At 45.1% G+C, this 19,573-nt stretch overlaps 1 protein-coding gene across 2 annotated transcripts in view; it reads right to left on the reverse strand.

Annotated features, from left to right (window-relative positions):
- Positions 1–19,573, reverse strand: part of NRDC (nardilysin convertase) — a 189,807-nt gene that overhangs the window by 145,126 nt on the left and 25,108 nt on the right. For both annotated transcript variants that reach the window (XM_068111994.2, XM_078772235.1), the window contains exon 4: positions 18,461–18,614. In XM_068111994.2, coding sequence (XP_067968095.2) covers positions 18,461–18,614 — 154 coding nt within the window. The remainder of the gene's footprint in view (positions 1–18,460; positions 18,615–19,573) is intronic.

Consider the following 19,573-nt stretch of genomic DNA (forward strand, 5'->3'; position numbering starts at 1 on the left):
TCCTCCTGACAAGGTGGAAAAGTTTCTGTCAACCCTCGACTCTGATTCTGCAACTGGACCTGACGGCATCAGCCCACGGGTCCTAAAATCCTGTTCTTCCGCTCTTTCACTCCCTCTCTCTGTTCTCTTCACCCTCTCTTTTCCTCAAGGTCATCTGCCATCTGCTTGGAAATCAGCCAACATCACCGCTTTGCAAAAAAAGGTGCAAAAACCGATCCCAGCAACTACAGACTAATCAGCCTTCTCCCAATTATCAGCAAAGTCATGGTATCAATCATTGCTTCAGATATGAAATATTTCCTCTTCTCCAATGGCTTGATCTCTGATCATCAATGTGGTTTCAGACCTCGTCACTCTACTCTGGACATGCTGCTTCTGCTTTCTCAACAATGGATGGAGGTCCTCAATGCCAAACAGGAAATTAGAGCTGTCTCCCTTGGCATATCACGTGCCTTCGATATGGTCTGGCACCCCGCTCTGCTCACCAAACACTCCTCCTTTGGTATCCATGGAAATCTCCACGCATGGCTGGCGGACTTCCTCTCTAGTCGTAGTCAACGTGTGGCCCTGAATGGGTTTCTCTCATCTCCTCTTCCTGTTCAGGCTGGAGTTCCCCAAGGCAGTGTTCTGGGCCCTGTGCTTTTTCTGGTCTTCATCAATGATCTCTCTGACTCTCTTGAAAATCCTCTCTATCTCTTTGCTGATGACTCTACTCTCTGTCGCTCCATTCCTCATCCCTCAGATCGGCAGTCTGCAGCCTCCTCACTCTCTGCAGACCTGGACAAAATCACAGACTGGGCAAACAAGTGGAACATGTCTTTCAATCCTGACAAATCTCACACTCTTACGATGTCTCTCCGAAAAGACCGACTGGACAACCCTCCCATCTACTTTCTCAACAATCCTCTCCAAGAAGTTCTGTCGCTCAAGCTTTTGGGTCTCACTATCTGCCATGATCTTTCTTGGGAAAACCACATTTCCAAGCTGGCCTCTAAAGCCAGTCGACGACTGGGCATCCTCCGTCGTGCGAAGTCCTTCCTTGGCACACCTGAGCTCCTCACCACATACAAGGCTTTCATCCGCAGCTCAATGGAGTACTGCTCTCCCCTCTGGGCTGGTGCTCCTGCCTCACACCTAGCTCGTCTTCACGCTGTTGAAACCAAAGCGTTCAGAATCATTGGAATCTCCCGCGATGACGCTATCTCCGAGGGCCTTTCACTTACTCACCACAGGCAGGTTTGGTGGTCTTTCCATCTTCTACCGACTCCTCTCTGGCCTTGCTCCCCCAGCTCTCTCTGGGCTCTGTCCCCCAAATATTCCTACAGGTCGCACAAGATCTGCCTGCAACCCTCTTATGGTTAAACTGCCAAAATCAAGACTCTCTGCTCACCTTCACTCCATTCCTCTTTTCTCCTGCCTCTGGAACAAACTCCCTCACTCTCTTCAATCCCACTCCTCCCTCCAGGTCTTTAAAACGGCTGTTCACCACCATCTCTTATCTTCCCCAATCCAAAACCTTGATCTTTTCTACCCCCGCTAATTTCACCCCAAATCCACTTTTTTGAAATACCAACTGCTTTCCTGGAAGTCCTTGGTGTCCTTGCGTTTTATACCTGTCCTGCCTCCCCCCAGGCCCTCTCCCTCCCACACATCTCCCGATGTCCCTGCTCTCAAATGTTGTGTTTGTGTGCTTCCTCCCCTTCTCTCCCCATCTTGTCGACCGCTCCCCTTTTTATATACTTTGTTTGCTTGTTTGTTTGATTTGTTTGTTTGATAAATGTTAGCTCTTTCATAAGCCTCGACTCTATTTTTTTTTTTTTTTTTTAATTGAAGAGTGAGGGACTCTCGATATTAAATTTCACATCAATGAAGTGAATAGAAAGTATGTGGGTTTGTCATCATTTTTTGACCTTGACCTAATTTTAAGGTCACGACCTCTTTATAGACATTTTAACATTTTTCAGCAAAACTCGATGAAGGTTTGTCTAATAATAAAGAAATTTCCCACTCACGATTGCCTACAGCAAGGTGCATTTACACTTGATTTACATCATATACCTCAAAATGAAACCTTAACGTCAAGTGCCGGTCTGAAAAAAAACCATTCTGCCAATGATGAATCTCAAAGACCGCTTTGCCTTCCAAGATGCTCTTGCATCATAACAGTGGACTTGTATTGAAGTGGTGAACCTGATATGTGATTATTGTCCTTGACGTACCTTTTTCAGATTGTGTTCTAATCAACAAAAAAACACTTTTTTGATCACAACCATTCTTGAATAATATGCCTCCGATTTTCATGATGTTGAGTTTTATGGATGTATTTTAGATTGGGACACATCTTACTATCATTCACCAAATGTCCGTCTGTCCGTTCGAAGGTACCGCAAAAACGGCTCAACCGATTGCAACGATATTTTGGGTGGGTATTCCTTGGACCCCTGGGAGTAAAATAGGCTATATTGTTTTTCCAATTTTCCAGTTTTTCCAAACACGATGGAATAATATTTCCCGATATGAACAGTAATGTGGCTTTTATTGAAATTCTACAAATACTGTTTAGATTTTGATGACAACTATGAACCTGCCGTGAATGCGGAAGTGGACAGGTGACGGCAATGCACGGGTTTGATAATATCCAAATACAACCGTCATTCAATCGTAATGTTAAATCGTTAAACGTTAATCGTGTTAATCGTTTTGTTAAAGTATCAATTGATGATTGGAATTGAGTGAATACAATTACGATTTTGAATTTGTAATTGTATTCACCCAACCGTACGGAACTTCACATCAGGATTTAAATATTTGTTTATGTCACGAATGTTGTTAAAAGTTTAATTTTTATATTAATGTTATTTAATTTGTGATTGGAGTTATGCTCTTTGGAATGAAAAAAGAGAAATCGAATTCAAGTGAATGACGAAATGCCGTGACGGTTTCTACTTTCTAAACGTGAATTCGCGGATCGCCATATGCAGATTTGCCATTGACTGGGTATGGAACAAACGTACCCGTTTGTTTGCCAACGGGTACGTTTTTCATGGAAAAATTCCACCTGGCCACTCTGCCATAAAGCCCAGATCGGTGGAGTGTTGCAGTGATGGTTGTCCTTCTGGAAGTTTCTCCTATCTCCACATAGGATCTCTGGAGCTCAGCCAGAGTGACCATCGGGTTCTTGATCACCTCTCTTAACAAGGCCCTTCTCCCCCGAATGCTCAGTTTGGCCGGGCGGCCAGCTCCGGGAAGGGTCCTGGTTGTTCCAAACTTCTTCCATTTAAGAATTATGGAGGCCACTGTGCTCTTGGGAACCTTCAATGCAGCAGAAATATTTTTGTAGGTTTCCCCAGATCTGTGCCTCGACACAATCCTGTCTCTGAGCTCTGCAGGCAGTTCCTTCGACCTCATGGCTTGGTTTTTCCTACTTGGAAACGCCTACTTGAGGTTGTTTCCACCAAAGGGGGCAATACCACCTATTAGAGCCAAGAGTGTACTTACTTTTTCCACATGTGAAATTTGCATTTATGTTTATTTAAATTATACAATGGACTACAAAATGTAAATGTTTCATGATATTTGTTATATTATATCACCTTTATCTATCAATATTGTTGAAATGAAGATCAAATAGCTGTATGTTGAAATATGTTGAAAAAGTCAAAACTTTACATTGGGTGTACTTACTTTATCGTGTGTGTGTGTGTGTGTGTGTGTGTGTGTGTGTGTGTGTGTGTGTGTGTGTGTGTGTGTGTGTGTGTGTGTGTGTGTGTGTGTGTGTGTGTGTGTGTGTGTGTGTGTGTGTGTGTGTGTGTGTACATGTGTGGATGTGTACATGTGTGGATGTGTACGTGCCCCACTCTCCCCCATGTGCGTGATGTGGGAGGGAGAGGATTTGAGCTCTTAAAGTCACATTTTACATGAGATGTAATAACTAATAACACATTTCAAACTGTATTTCCCCTGTGCACGCACATGCATTCACATGTTATCTATATTATAATAGCCGTAGATGATTCTGTCTGTCTGTCTGTCTATCTGTTGGGTGTCTGTCCGGGGTGTGGCTTACTCGGTTTGCAGAGTAGCTCCACCCATAGCTCCACCCATTCTGGGAGTGGCTATAAACAAATATCCACCATTTTATTAACTCGCATAGCTTTGAGTCCTGTTTTGTAGGCCCGTGGTGTCTTGCTCTCCCCCAGTTTTATTTCAAATCAAATTCGATAAATCATTTCATTTTTCACAGTCGCTAACATAGTTTTAGACTCGGTTGAAAAAAAACGGGAAGAAAATCCGATGAAAGTTGCCGTTTATAGAACGAAATGAATTCTCAAAGGCCTGTAACTTCAAGGCCATTGAGTCTCTCTCACGCCTTTATCTCCAATCTAACTCACCATATGATTTCATTTTTATCGATCGTTTTACTTTTAGACTCGGTGTCAGCAATAATTGAGAACAATCCACACACGCGGGAAAATGCAGAGATATATTTTTTAAAATCGCGTCATGGTGTATCATACACCGCCCAACATGACACCGCCGGCAATGTGTCGATATATATTAAAAATTCGCTTTTGCTTTTCCGTTATGATATATTACTATTTCGTTTGATGATAGTCGTCACAAAAACGTCAACAATGATGCCGACATATATTTCTTCGTTTTTATTTCATTCAACATATTAGCCGGAAGTAAAATATGTTTCAGGAAATTACCGAGAGATATTTCTTCGTTTTTTTTATTAGTTATGTGCGCATACACTTTAAATAGGTTTATTTGAAATCTTTAATTTTCCACAAACATTCCACACACGCGGGAAAATGCAGAGATATATTTTTTAAAATCGCGTCATGGTGTATCATACACCGCCCAACATGACACCGACGGCAATGTGTCGATATCTATTTTAAATTCGATATATCATTTCATTTTTCACAGTCGCTAACATAGTTTTAGACTCGGTTGAAAAAAAACGAGAAGAAAATCCGATGAAAGTTGCCGTTTATAGAACGAAATGAATTCTCAAATGCCTGTAACTTCAAGGCCATTGAGTCTCTCTCACGCCTTTATCTCCAATCTAACTCACCATATGATTTCATTTTTATCGATGGTTTTAGAGTCGGTGTCAGCAATAATTGAGAACATTCCACACACGCGGGAAAATGCAGATATATTTTTTAAAATCGCGTCATGGTGTATCATACACCGCCTAACATGACACCGACGGCAACGTGTCGATACATATTAAAAATTCGATATATCATTTCATTTTTCACAGTCGCTAACATAGTTTTCGACTCGGTTGAAAAAAAACGGGAAGGAAATCCAATGAAAGTTGCCGTTTATAGAACGAAATGAATTCTCAAACGCCTGTAACTTCAACTTCAAGGCCATTGAGTCTCTCTCACGCCTTTATCTCCAATCTAACTCACCATATGATTTCATTTTTATCGATGGTTTTGAACTCGGTGTCAGCAATAATTGAGAACATTCCACACACGCGGGAAAATGCAGAGATATATTTTTAAAAATCGCGTCATGGTGTATCATACACCGCCCAACATGACACCGACGGCAACGTGTCGATATATATTAAAAATTCGCTTTTGCTTTTCCGTTAAGATATATTACTTTTTCGTTTGATGACAGTCGTCACAAAAACGTCAACAATGATGCCGACATATATTTCTTCGTTTTTATTTAATTCAACATTATTAGCCGGAAGTAAAATATGTTTCAGGAAATTACCGAGAGATATTTCTTCGTTTTTTAAAATTAGTTATGTGCGAATACACTTTAAATAGGTTTATTTGAAATCTTTAATTTTCCACAATATAATTTACTTGCCATTTATCATTTGATGATTACGAGACAAATTCCTCTTGAGGATCGTGACAATTCATGCGCTGCGTGGAAACTTCTATTTCCAAAATGAATGAGACGATCGATGTAGAACGCAGACTTGAACAGGATGCAGCAAGAAAACGAATGAGACGGGCGAACGAGTCCATCGACGAACGTCAATGCAAACTTGCGGGGTCACCCGTGGGAATCCCACGGGCATGGATGTGTGTGACATTTCGACATATTGAGTTTGATGCTGCACATTCATTTTTACAAAATGGTTACTGGCAAGTCATCAGATCCAGAAATGGTGTAAAAACCACCGTTTAGAGGCCATTTTTCCCCGCAAAGCGGGGGTTGGCCTTTTCGGGGACCGTGGTAGTTGTTGTTTTTTTGTCCCCTTTTTGAAGCAATGTTTTACGGCCGGATGCCCTTCCTGACGCCAACCCTTTTTGCCGCCTTCAACGACAAACAGGGAATTACCAGTGAACTGGTACTCAATTAGCCGACCTCGGAAGGATGACAGGCTGAGTCAACCCCCCTGGCATTAATTCGGCGATCGACCGAGATTCGAACCCAGGATCCTAAGCCGGCACCCTAGCCGCTAGCCCAACACCAGAAATGGTGTCATGAACACAATTTATTTACGCACAAGCACAAAAGCAAGACGGGCCGATTTCCGATTCCGACGGGCGAGACGGGCCGATTTCCGATTCCGACGGGCCGATTTGGAGCAAGAAAAAGAACGAGACGGGAGAAAAAGGAGAGAAACGAGACGGGGAAAGCCGATTGGAGAGGCGAGTGAGGCGCGATTGGAGAGGAGTGTGAGGCGCGATTGGAGAGGAGTGTGAGGCACGATTGGAGAGGAGTGTGAGGCGTGATTGGAGAGGAGTGTGAGGCACGATTGGAGAGGAGTGATTGGAGGGGAGTGTGAGGCACGATTGGAGAGGAGTGTGAGGCACGATTGGAGAGGAGTGTGAGGCGCGATTGGAGAGGAGTGTGAGGCGCGATTGGAGAGGAGTGTGAGGCGCGATTGGAGAGGCGTGTGAAGGATTGGAGAGGAGAGGAGTGTGAGGGATTGGAGAGGTGAGGGATTGGAAAGGAGAGGGATGTGAGGGTTTGGAGAGGAGAGGAGTGCTAGGTGGAGAGAGGAGAGTGTCAGGTGGAGACAGGAGAGTGTCAGGTGGAGACAGGAGAGTGTCAGGTGGAGAGGAGTGAGGGGTCACATATTATGTGAAATAAATAAATTGTGTTCATCACACCATTTCTGGATCTGATGACTTGCCAGTAACCATTTTGTAAAAACTAGGGCATGCCCGTACTATATCTATATCTAAAATTATATCCCCCCCCTCTATTTACATGAAATGGTTTGGTCCAAAGCGAACGGCTTGCGAGTGGTGACAATCCCCCCCCTCTATTTACATGTAATGGTTTGGTCCAAAGCGAACGGCTTCCGGAGTTTGGTAAAGAAATCGCCATCGCGTGCACATTGCACAAACGCGCAGGAAAGCGAATGAATCGCAAATTCGTTTTTATTAGTTGTAAAACATAGTTTAACGCCAACATAGTTTGCAAACGTGAAATAAATGAATACGCTCTCAAATGTGCCATCCGAGGCAGAGTGTGCCCGCCACGTTCGGCACACGCGATCGTTCGCTGCTCTCTGATTGGTTGAATCGTTTTTTGGACATAGCTCGGTAAGTAATTGTCCGATTAATATGAAACCTTGAAAAGGCACATCCTCGGGTCCCCAGCAATATACCTGGCAAGTTAAAAGTATATCGGACCCGTGGTTGTCGAGAAACAGCGGTCACAGACAAACGTACAAACGTACAAACGTACAAACGTACAAACGTACAGACAGAGATTACTGGAATTATAGATAGATGAATGTGCAGCATATAACTCAATATGTCGAAATGTCACACACATCCATGCCCGTGGGATTCCCACGGGTGACCCCGCTAGTCAGAAGTAAATACATTGTGTAGATTACATTATTTGTGGATCTGATAAATTGCCAGTAACCATTTTGTGAAACTGAATGTGCAGGTGCAGCATCTAACTCAATGTGTCAAAATGTCACACACGTCCATGCCCGTGGGATTCCCACGGGTGACCCCACCAGTCTTATCTATCTATAATTCCAGTAATCTCTGTCTGTCTGTACGTTTGTCTGTGACCGCTGTTTCTCGACAACCACGGGTCCGATATACTTTTAACTTGCCAGGTATATTGCTGGGGACCCGAGGATGTGCCTTTTCAAGGTTTCATATTAATCGGACAATTACTTACCGAGCTATGTCCAAAAAACGATTCAACCAATCAGAGAGCAGCGAACGATCGCGTGTGCCGAACGTGGCGGACACACTCTGCCTCGGATGGCACATTTGAGAGCGTATTCATTTATTTCACGTTTGCAAACTATGTTGGCGCTATGTTGGCGTTAAACGATGTTTTAAAACTAATTAAAACCCCGGGGGGATTGTCACTGTACTCGCAAGCCGTTCGCCGTTCGCTTTGGCGTTGCGAATGGACCAAAACATTTCATGCACCAAACCATTTCATGTAAATAGAGGGGGGGATATAATTTTAGATATAGATATAGTACGGGCATGCCTATGTTGCCGTTAAACTATGTTTTAATAAAGTTTTACAACTAATAAAAACGAATTTGCGATTCATTCGCTTTCCTGCGCGTTTGTGCACGCGATGGCGATTGCTTTACCAAACTCCGGAAGCCGTTCGCTTTGGACCAAACCATTTCATGTAAATAGAGGGGGGGGATTGTCACCGTACTCGCAAGCCGTTCGCTTTGGACCAAACCATTTCATGTAAATAGAGGGGGGGGATATAATTTTAGATATAGATATAGTACGGGCAATGCCCTAGTCTATCTATAATTCCACTAATCTCTGTGTGTGTGTTTGTATGTTTGTATGTTTGTATGTTTGTTTGTGACCGCTGTTTCTCGACAACCACGGGTCCGATATACTTTAAACTTGCCAGGTATATTGCTGGGGACCCGAGGATGTGCCTTTTCAAGGTTTCATATTAATCGGACAAGTAGTTACCGAGCTATGTCCAAAAAACGATTCAACCAATCAGAGAGCAGCGAGTTATCACGTGTGCCGAACGTGGCGAACAGACTCTGCCTCGGACGGCACATTTGAGAGCGTATTCATTTATTTCACGTTGGCAAACTATGTTGGCGTTAAACTATGTTTTAAAACTAATTAAAACTAATTTGCGAATAATCGTAACTGCGACATGCGAACTTCCGGACAGTGAGGACTTCACTTCCGGCCTTACGAAAGTGCCGACTTACTGTCTCGATTGTATCTTCCCACTGTCTTATTGTTAGATCTATCTATTCTATCTTATCTATATATATTATACTTACCGTCTATATACTTACTGTCTATCTTATAGATAGATTGTAGATAAAGACAATGCCCCAATCGAGTCGTCGTTTACGAGAATGAAGGAACGAAGCTGCACGGCGTGCACGCGCAATGGAATCTGACGAAGAACGAGCTGCTCACCTGACACGCGTCCTTACGCGCGTGACAACACGTCGTGCAGAAGAAACGGATGAAGAACGGACTGCTCGCTTGGCAGACAACACTCGACGCATAACAAGTCGTCGTGCAGAAGAAACGGATGAGGAACGGACTGCTCGCTTGGCAGACAACACTCGACGCATAACAAGTCGTCGTGCAGAAGAAACGGATGAGGAACGGACTGCTCGCTTGGCAGACAACACTCGACGCATAACAAGTCGTCGTGCAGAAGACACGGATGAGGAACGGACTGCTCGCTTGGCAGACAACACTCGACGCATAACAAGTCGTCGTGCAGAAGAAACGGATGAGGAACGGACTGCTCGCTTGGCAGACAACACTCGACGCATAACAAGTCGTCGTGCAGAAGACACGGATGAGGAACGGACTGCTCGCTTGGCAGACAACACTCGACGCATAACAAGTCGTCGTGCAGAAGAAACGGATGAGGAACGGACTGCTCGCTTGGCAGACAACACTCGACGCATAACAAGTCGTCGTGCAGAAGACACGGATGAGGAACGGACTGCTCGCTTGACAGACAACACTCGACGCATAACAAGTCGTCGTGCAGAAGAAACGGATGAAGAACGGACTGCTCGCTTGGCAGACAACACTCGACGCATAACAAGTCGTCGTGCAGAAGAAACGGATGAGGAACGGACTGCTCGCTTGGCAGACAACACTGGACGCGAGACAAGGCGTCGTGCAGAAGAAACGGACGAGGCACGGACTGCTCGCTTGGCAGACAACACTGGATGCGAGACAAGGCGTCGTGCAGAAGAAATCCCTCACCAGCGAGAAGACCGGCAAGTAAGGGATGCCCTGCGCCATCAGGATGTACACCGTGTGAGACTAGAGCAGGCTCACCATGACAATCGCAACCTTGCTCGATACGATGATACCGATTTCTTCCGAGAGGTACTTCATGGTGAGTACAGGCACGCGCTGAGCAGGACCTCAATATTTCAATGCACTAAATGCTCGCATTGTGCTGCTTTGGTGTGGAATGAGGAGAGAAGAGGATTTTGCTGCAACCACGGCAAGGTCGATCTTATGCATGATCCTACGAATCCAAAACCCGGTTCAATTCCATCACAACCTCCAGATGCTATTAAAAACCTTTTCCTTAACCAGGCCTTTGTGAAGCACGCGAAACAGTACAACAACGCGCTGGCAATGGCAAGTATCGGTGTCCGAGAGATACGTATGCCTGGCTTCAATCCTGGAGTGCGCATACAAGGTAAGGTTTACCATTACATTGGTGCTCCTCTTGCCGATCTGGGTTGTACCCCACGCTTTGCTCAGATCTACTTTCACGATCCAGCCCATGAGCTGGATTATCGTCGTGCCCACACCTCGAACAGTGGCCTGAATGAGCAGTTTTTGCTAAGAGCACAACAGGCCATTCATGAGTGCAACCCATACGTCCAGCAATTCAAATCAGCCATTGAGTATGTGGTTCATAATGATAGCGCCAATGAACTGAATATTGTGTTAACAGGTCGCACGCGGCGCCGAGACCTTCATCATGGTACCGTCAACCTTCCCTCACCAGACAGCGATGTGGCTGTCATTGCTCCAGGGGCAATGACAACAGAGCAGTTTGGAAGGCTGGCAGTCGCTGTTCACCTCAGAGGAGGAGGTTTACAGACAATAGACGCCATGCATCCAGCGTATGACCCACTATCATACATACTTCTGCTACCCTGCGGCTCTCAGGGGTACCACACTGAGTTGGCAGGGACAACGCCAACAACTTTCTACCGCTACCATCTACAAGTACGTGATCCTACTCATCACTTCAATCTACTGCTTCGTGGTGGCAGGTTGACACAGCAGTACGTATGCGACATGATGGCAAAAATTGAGTCACACCGTCTCAATTGGATTCGCTGCAACCAGAAGTCAATTAAGGCAGAAAAGTATAAGATCATCGTTGATGCGTTGAACAGTGATGCTGAGGTGCTACCTGGACGCCTCACCATTCTGCCACCGTCAATTTATGGGTCGCCACGTTGGTATGCCAAAGAGTTTCAGGATGCAATGGCTTTAGTCCGAGTCAAGGGAAAACCAGACTTTTTCCTAACATTCACCTGCAACCCAAAGTGGCCAGAAATTAAAGAATCGGTTTTTGAGGGTCAGCCACCCAATGCAAGACCTGATATCATCGCCCGGGTGTTTCATATGAAGGTGGAAGCACTCCTCGCAGACATCCTCAAGCATGACATCTTGGGGCATGTGGACGCTTACGTGATGGTGAAGGAAACGCAAAAGCGTCACCTTCCCCATATACACATGCTCCTGACCGTGGTACCTCGCGACAAGCCCAGAACACCAGCAGATGTCGATCGCGTGGTCTCTGCTGAGATTCCTGACAGACTCACAAATCCGGAACTACACCGTATCGTGGCATCACACATGATTCACGGCCCATGTGGGGAATGGAACATCTTGAGCCCTTGCATGGCAGACCGGAAGTGCACAAAGGACTATCCCAAAGCCCTACGACAAACGACAAGCTTCTCTGATGACTCCTATCCCCTGTACAGAAGACGGGCAGAAGCAGCACCTGGTGATCCCATCATGAAGACAATACGAGGCGGTGCTAACGTATTAGTTAACAATGCATGGGTTGTGCCTTACAATCCATATATTGTCCTCAGGTACGATGCTCACATCAACCTTGAGATCGTCTGTGCTGTCACCTGTGTCAAGTACCTGTACAAATACCTTGAAAAGGGCCCGGACCAGTGCCTGGTCAGACTAGAGCCTCATGAGAGGATGCGAGAGGCATTACGACATGATGAAGTGGCACGCTACGAACTAGGGCGTTACATCACCGCATCTGAGGGATACTGGCGCATATACGATTTCCCCATTCAACGCAAGTACCCACCAGTCGAGATGCTGGCACTCCATCTACAGGATGAGCAGGTGATCACGTTCAATGACGAAGGTGCCGTACAGAACGTGGCAGAGTCAGGACCCCCTGCAACAACCCTCACCGCCTTTTTCGAAGCCATGAATCTCCATCCACACATGCGTCATGTTCTATATCCAGATGTATTCCAACACTTCACCTACTTGAGGAAAAGGTTTCAATTGCGGAAGAGAAGGCTGAGTTTCCAGGATAACCGTAAGGCTGATACGGTTGGGCGGCTCCCCATTATTCCCGTCAACTCACATACTGCCGAGTTGTACTATCTCCGCATGCTACTGTACCGCGTGCCTGGCCCCACATGCTTTCAGGATCTCCGTCGTGTTGGTGGTAGGGTCATGGAGACCTATCTGGCAGCCTGCATTGCATATGGCATCGTTGACAATGACCAGGAGGTGGATTCTGTTATGGAAGAGGCTGCAAATATTGCATTTGGCCCTGCAGTCCGCGAAGTATTTGCCAACATGCTCATATTCGTTCTCAGAGGCAACCACGTGCAGTTCTGGGAAAGGCACAAGTATGTGCTGTGCGAGGACTTCATGCGTGCAGCAGGTGTGAATGAACCAAATGGACGCATTGTGAGTGCAGTGCTACTAGAGCTGAGGAACAAAGTTGAGTGCCACGGCTTTTCGCTCAGTAAGACCTTTGGCCTTCCTGAGCCTGAACCAGTTCATTTCCAGTCTCGCATTCCGCGCGTCATCGAGCACGAAACAGTGCACAATATAGGAGAACTTGAGGCTCACATCGCTCAAACAGAGTGCCTTCTTAATGACGAGCAGCGCGTTGTTGTCGATAAAGTGATGCGGAGTGTGGAACACGGACATGGCTGCATGCTTGCAGTTGATGCAAGTGGTGGGACTGGGAAAACATTCACATTGTCTCATATACTCAACAAAGTGCGAGCAATGGGCAAAGTGGCTCTTGCAACTGCTGCAAGTGGTATTGCAGCTACGCTGCTGCCTAAAGGGGCCACCTTCCATAGTAGGACCAAGTGTCCTCTCATTCTCACTGATGAGTCCACTTGCAACATCAGTGAAAATGACACCACTGCAGCACTCATACGCATGACTAATCTAATGGTGGTGGATGAGGTTTCAATGATGGATCGTCGCGCATTGGAGGCAGCAGATCGAACATTCCAGTGGCTTCGGGGCTCAGAGGAACCATTTGGCGGCATCGCAATGGTTTTCAGTGGTGACTGGAGGCAGATCCTTACTGTTGTGCCACACGGTAGCCGTATTGACATAGTTGGAAGGTGCTTCAAGAGCTCATACCTGTGGAGAAAAGTGCAGATACTTCGTCTCAGAGTAAACATGAGGATCATGCAGGGTGCTGGAGAACAACAGGACAAATCTGCTTTTGCAAAATTCCTGCTGGATCTGGGTGAAGGGAAGATTCCTGTCAATCCAGAAGAGGGTGAATTTGCTATTGAGCTCAGGGAACCGCTCATTCTTCCAGGTGAAAAACTTCAGGATATTGTCACTTGGGTGTACGAAGACTTGCATAACAACATTAGCAACCCCAAGTGGCTATGCGAGCGTGTTATACTATGTCCGACCAATTCCGAAGTCGATCAGGTAAATGCCTACATGACGACCATATTTCCAGGGGAGGAACATGTTTGCTGTAGCGTCGATACAGCGGAATCTGAGGGTGATCATTTGTATCCGCCTGAGTTCCTGAACACCCTCTGTCCATCTGGTATGCCGCCACATCGAATCTCTCTCAAGGTGGGTATGGTAATCATGCTGCTGCGAAACTTCGACCAGCAAAGCGGGCACTGCAATGGCTCAAGGTACATCATACTTCAGATCCTTCCAAATCTGTTGGTTGCACAATCTGTGATGGGTGTCAATTCTGGACGCACATTGCTCATTCCACGCATAACCTTGAGTCCATCTGACAACATGTTCCCGTTCACTCTGCGGCGTCGGCAGTTTCCGGTACGACCCTGCTTTGCCATGACTGTGAATAAATCCCAAGGACAGTCGCTACACCATGTTGGGATCTTCTGCACACGAGACTTCTTCAGCCATGGTCAGTTCTACGTGGCGGCCAGTAGGGTTGGCAGATCCAGCAGCCTCCGCATTCTTGCCCTGGACGAGGAAACAAAGAAGAAGCGCCGTTTCCTCAGCAACGTTGTTTATGAAGAGGTGCTAACGAGATAAAGGTGTGTACAATGTACATGTAGACAATTTTAATTATTATTTATTTATTGAAGAAAAATTGTTTCGAAAAGAATTCATCAAAAAAAATGCACAACTTTTTTTGGCAGTCGTACACCATGTTAGGATCTCCTGGAGAAGTGCCGTTTCCTCAGCAATGTTGTTTATGAAGAGCTGCTAACGACATACAGGTGTGTACATGTGGACAATTCTTATTATTTATTTATTGATTGAAGAAACATTGTTTCGAAAAGAATTCATCAAAATAAGTGCACAACTTCTTTTGGCAGTCGCTACACCATGTTGGGATCTTCTGCCCAAGAGACTTCTTCAGCCATTGTCAGTTCTACGTGGCGGCCTGTAGGGTTGGCAGATCCAGCAGCCTCCGCATTCTTGCCCAGGACGAGGAAACAAAGAAGAAGCGCCGTTTCCTCTGCAATGCTGTTTATGAAGAGGTGCTAACGAGATAAAGGTGTGTACAATGTACATGTAGACAATTTTTATTATTATTTATTTATTGAAGAAAAATTGTTTCGAAACGAATTCATCAAAAAAACTTCACAACTTCTTTTGGCAGTCGTACACCATGTTAGGATCTCCTGGAGAAGTGCCGTTTCCTCAGCAATGTTGTTTATGAAGAGCTGCTAACGACATACAGGTGTGTACATGTGGACAATTCTTATTATTTATTTATTGATTGAAGAAAAATTGTTTCGAAAAGAATTCATCAAAATAAGTGCACAACTTCTTTTGGCAGTCGCTACACCATGTTGGGATCTTCTGCCCAAGAGACTTCTTCAGCCATTGTCAGTTCTACGTGGCGGCCTGTAGGGTTGGCAGATCCAGCAGCCTCCGCATTCTTGCCCAGGACGAGGAAACAAAGAAGAAGCGCCGTTTCCTCTGCAATGTTGTTTATGAAGAGGTGCTAACGACATAAAGGTGTGTACAATGTACATGTAGACAATTTTTATTATTCTTTGTTTGGGAGGGAGATGGGAGGGTGATGGGGCAGGGTGATGGGGCAGGGTGATGGGGCAGGGTGATGGGAGGGTGATGGCAGGGTGATGGGAGGGTGATGGCAGGGTGATGGGAGGGTGATGGCAGAGGGTGATGGCAGAGGGTGATGGCAGAGGGTGATGGCAGGGTGATGGGAGGGTGATGGCAGAGGGTGATGGCAGAGGGTGATGGCAGAGGGTGGTGGGAGGGTGATGGGAGGGTGATGGGAGGGTGATGGGGCAGGGTGATGGGGCAGGGTGATGGGAGGGTGATGGCAGGGTGATGGCAGGGTGATGGCAGGGTGATGGCAGGGTGATGGGAGGGTGATGGCAGAGGGTGATGGCAGGGAATTAACATTAACGAATAAAATTTGTAATGTAATAATTTGTAATAATTTGTAGTAATCTATCTATAATTCCATTAATCTCTGTGTGTATGTGTGTTTGTATGTGTGTATGTGTGTATGTGTGTATGTTTGTCTGTGACCGCTGTTTCTCGACAACTACCGGTCCGATATACTTTAAACTTGCCAGGTATATTGCTGGGGACCCGAGGATGTGCCTTTTCAAGGTTTCATATTAATCGGAGAAGTAGTTACCGAGCTATGGCGATTTCTTTACCAAACACTGCAAGCCGTTCGCTTTGGACCAAACCATTGCATGTAAATAGAGGGGGGGGTTCTGTGGTCGTTGCGAATGGACCAAACCATTCATGTAAATAGAGGGGGGGGGGTTCTGTGGTCGTTACTGCCACGTGGTTTCAAAGTTTTTTTTTGTTGTTGTTGTTTGCACGCATGTTTTTTTGCACCCACGTACGGGCACGCCCTAGGATGTTTACACACACACACCCCTACACAAATTTTTTTTTTTTTTTTTTTTTGGCAAGGAACGGGCACCCACGTACGGGCACGTCCTAGCTTATATATAGTACGGGCATGCCCTAGTAGATATAATAATAATAACGAATTCTGCTCTGTTTCAATTCTATTTCAATTTGGTGATATGCTTTGCAAACCTTTTTTTTTTTTTACTATTTTAAAACTAAAACAATTCGAACATGGAATACATACTGACACTGCACTTTCAGGTCTCCTACAAATCCTACCCTGTCGCCTCACCGTGGCGTAGGAGTGGCAATGGTCAATGGCATCGAATGTCATGGCTAGCAAAGACAGCGAGGTAAACTTGATTTAAATTTGGAAAAAAATTTTTAAATTTTTTTTTGCCAAGGAACGGGCACCCACGTACGGGCACGTCCTAGTTATAATAAAGCAAACGTTTATGGTGATGTTTGTTTATTTGTGACCAAAACGTCTTCTTCTTCTTCTTCAAATAAAATTAACACCCAAAACACAGTTCGTGAACTCTTAATTATGTACTTTTGCAATATACCTTTTGACCCTTTTGACTGCTGAGCCCCATCAGACCTTTGACGACCCTTTAAGTCCCCCAAGACCTTTAAGCCCACCAAGACCCCCAAAGACCCAAAATAACCTGAAAGACTGCAAAGACTGCAAAGACCCAAAATACCACAAAGACCCAAAAGACCCAAAAGACCTTTAAAGACCCTGAATACCCAAAATACCGTTAAAGACCCAAAGGACCCAAAATACCCTGAAGACCCAAAATATCCAGAAGACCCAAAACACCCAAAACACCCCAAAGACCTAAAATACCCTTAAAGGGCCAGAGGATCCAAAAGACCCTGAAGACCCAAAATATCCAGAAGACCCAAAACACCCAAAACACCCCCAAATACCCAAAATACCTTTAAAGGGCCAGAGGATCCAAAAGACCCTGAAGACCCAAAACACCATGAAGACCCAAAACACCCTGAAGACCCAAAACTCCCTGAAGACCCAAAACACCCTGAAGACCCAAAACACCCTGAAGACCCAAAACACCCTGAAGACCCAAAACACCCTGAAGACCCAAAACACCCTGAAGACCCAAAACACCCTGAAGACCCAAAAACACCCTGAAGACCCAAAACACCCTGAAGACCCAAAACACCCTGAAGACCCAAAACACCCTGAAGACCCAAAACACCCTGAAGACCCAAAACACCCTGAAGACCCAAAACACCCTGAAGACCCAAAACACCCTGAAGACCCAAAACACCCTGAAGACCCAAAACACCCTGAAGACCCAAAACACCCTGAAGACCCAAAACACCCTGAAGACCCAAAACACCCTGAAGACCCAAAACACCATGAAGACCCAAAACACCCTGAAGACCCAAAACACCCTGAAGACCCAAAACACCCTGAAGACCCAAAACACCCTGAAGACCCAAAACACCCTGAAGACCCAAAACACCCTGAAGACCCAAAAACACCCTGAAGACCCAAAAGACCCCAAAGGCTCAAACTACAGAAAATACCCTTAAAGATGCCAAAGACCTAAAATACCACAAATACTGAAAATATCATTAAAGACCCAAAATAACCAGAAGACCCTTAAATATCATGAAGACCCGAAAGACCCAAAATACCCTGAAGACCCAAAATACCCTGAAGACCCAAAATACCTTGAAGACCCAAAACACCCCGAAGATCAAAAAGACCCTTAAAGACCCTTAAAGAAAGTAACCAAAATACCCCAAAGGCCCAAAAGTCCCTGAATACCCAATTTTGGCCGCTCTCACCCACAATCCACCCCATCCCCCCTCCACCATTCCCCCACCCACAATTCCCACCATCCCTCACTCCCTGAGAAAGCAGACATGGTCAAAGATGCCTATCCCTCTGAAATGACGTGTGGTGAGGCACGCGGAGCGCACCGAGTCACGCTAGTTTACGTAAAGGTGTTGGTCTTGCCATCAATAGAAAATAAAGTTGTTGCATTTGCATTAGTATAAAATGCCAAGGGCTTTACACAAAATAAATTTTCAAGCAAGTTCAAAAGTAAATTGGCGCACTCAATAATACTTCATGCTCCTTGTTTTCTCACCTGTGCAAAGCTCGAGCAAAAGAACGGCGAGGACACCCGAGAATGAATGTGGTCATGTGCGTGTCAGTAAAAGCATTATCTGTGCCACCGTGGCGCTTCAGAAATGCATCAAAGCCGTTCTCACTGGGGTAACGAGAGTTACCCATAAACACCACTAAATAGAAGAAAACAGCAAAAAATACATTAAGCATCACATCAAAAAAACACAATTATAATATGGTGAATGCCAAAACATCTCAAAATCTGCCAATTGATTTTGCAAAAACAACAATTTTGGACAAATGATTCATGCATGTGCAACGCATGTGGCTTCTGAGTTGCGGCATTTCTGGGGGCACAGCAATAATGCTAACCCTACCCTCCCCTCATTTATCCAGAGAAGGATTTTATAATTTGACTAAGCCACAGGCGCACAACAGCGTACGAGTATTCCTCTTCAAAAAACAAAATTCAGAAACATTCATGTCGATCGGTGAATGTTTGCATTTAGACAGCCAACTTCACGTCCGGTTGCTCTCATTGTTGCACAGACCTGTTAAATGGCATGAAAGGCATGTCCACAATATCCAATGCTTGGACGCATGCAATGACAGTCGGAGATAGCCAAGCACATCTATCCTTCCTATTAATTACATGAACATGAACTATATATATTATATAGTGTATTAATCTATAGTCATTATATATAGAACTATATATAGTCATTCATATATAGTGCCTTCAAAAAGTATTCACACCCCTTAACTTTTTTCACTTTTTGTTTTGTTACAGCCTGAATTTAAAATGAAATAAAATGAGTTTTTTTTGTCACTGATCGACAAATAATAACCCATGTCAGATGGATTTTTATGCCTCCGCCGACAGTCGCCGGAGGCATTATGTTGTTGTTTGTTTGTTTGTTTGTTTTTTTGTTTTTTTTTTGTTTTTTTTTGTTGTTGTTGTTGTGTTTTTTTGTATACAGAATCGAGGCTCGTGAAAGAGCTAACATTTATCACACAAACAAATCAAACAGACAAACAAAACAGATAAAAAGAGGGAGCGGTAGTCAAGATGGGGAGAGAAGGGGAAGCACACAAACACAACATTTGAGAGCAGGGACATCGGGAGATGTGT

The sequence above is a fragment of the Myxine glutinosa genome, chromosome 1 (assembly GCF_964187855.1).
Source record: "Myxine glutinosa chromosome 1, kmMyxGlut1.1, whole genome shotgun sequence".
Taxonomy (NCBI): domain Eukaryota; kingdom Metazoa; phylum Chordata; class Myxini; order Myxiniformes; family Myxinidae; genus Myxine; species Myxine glutinosa.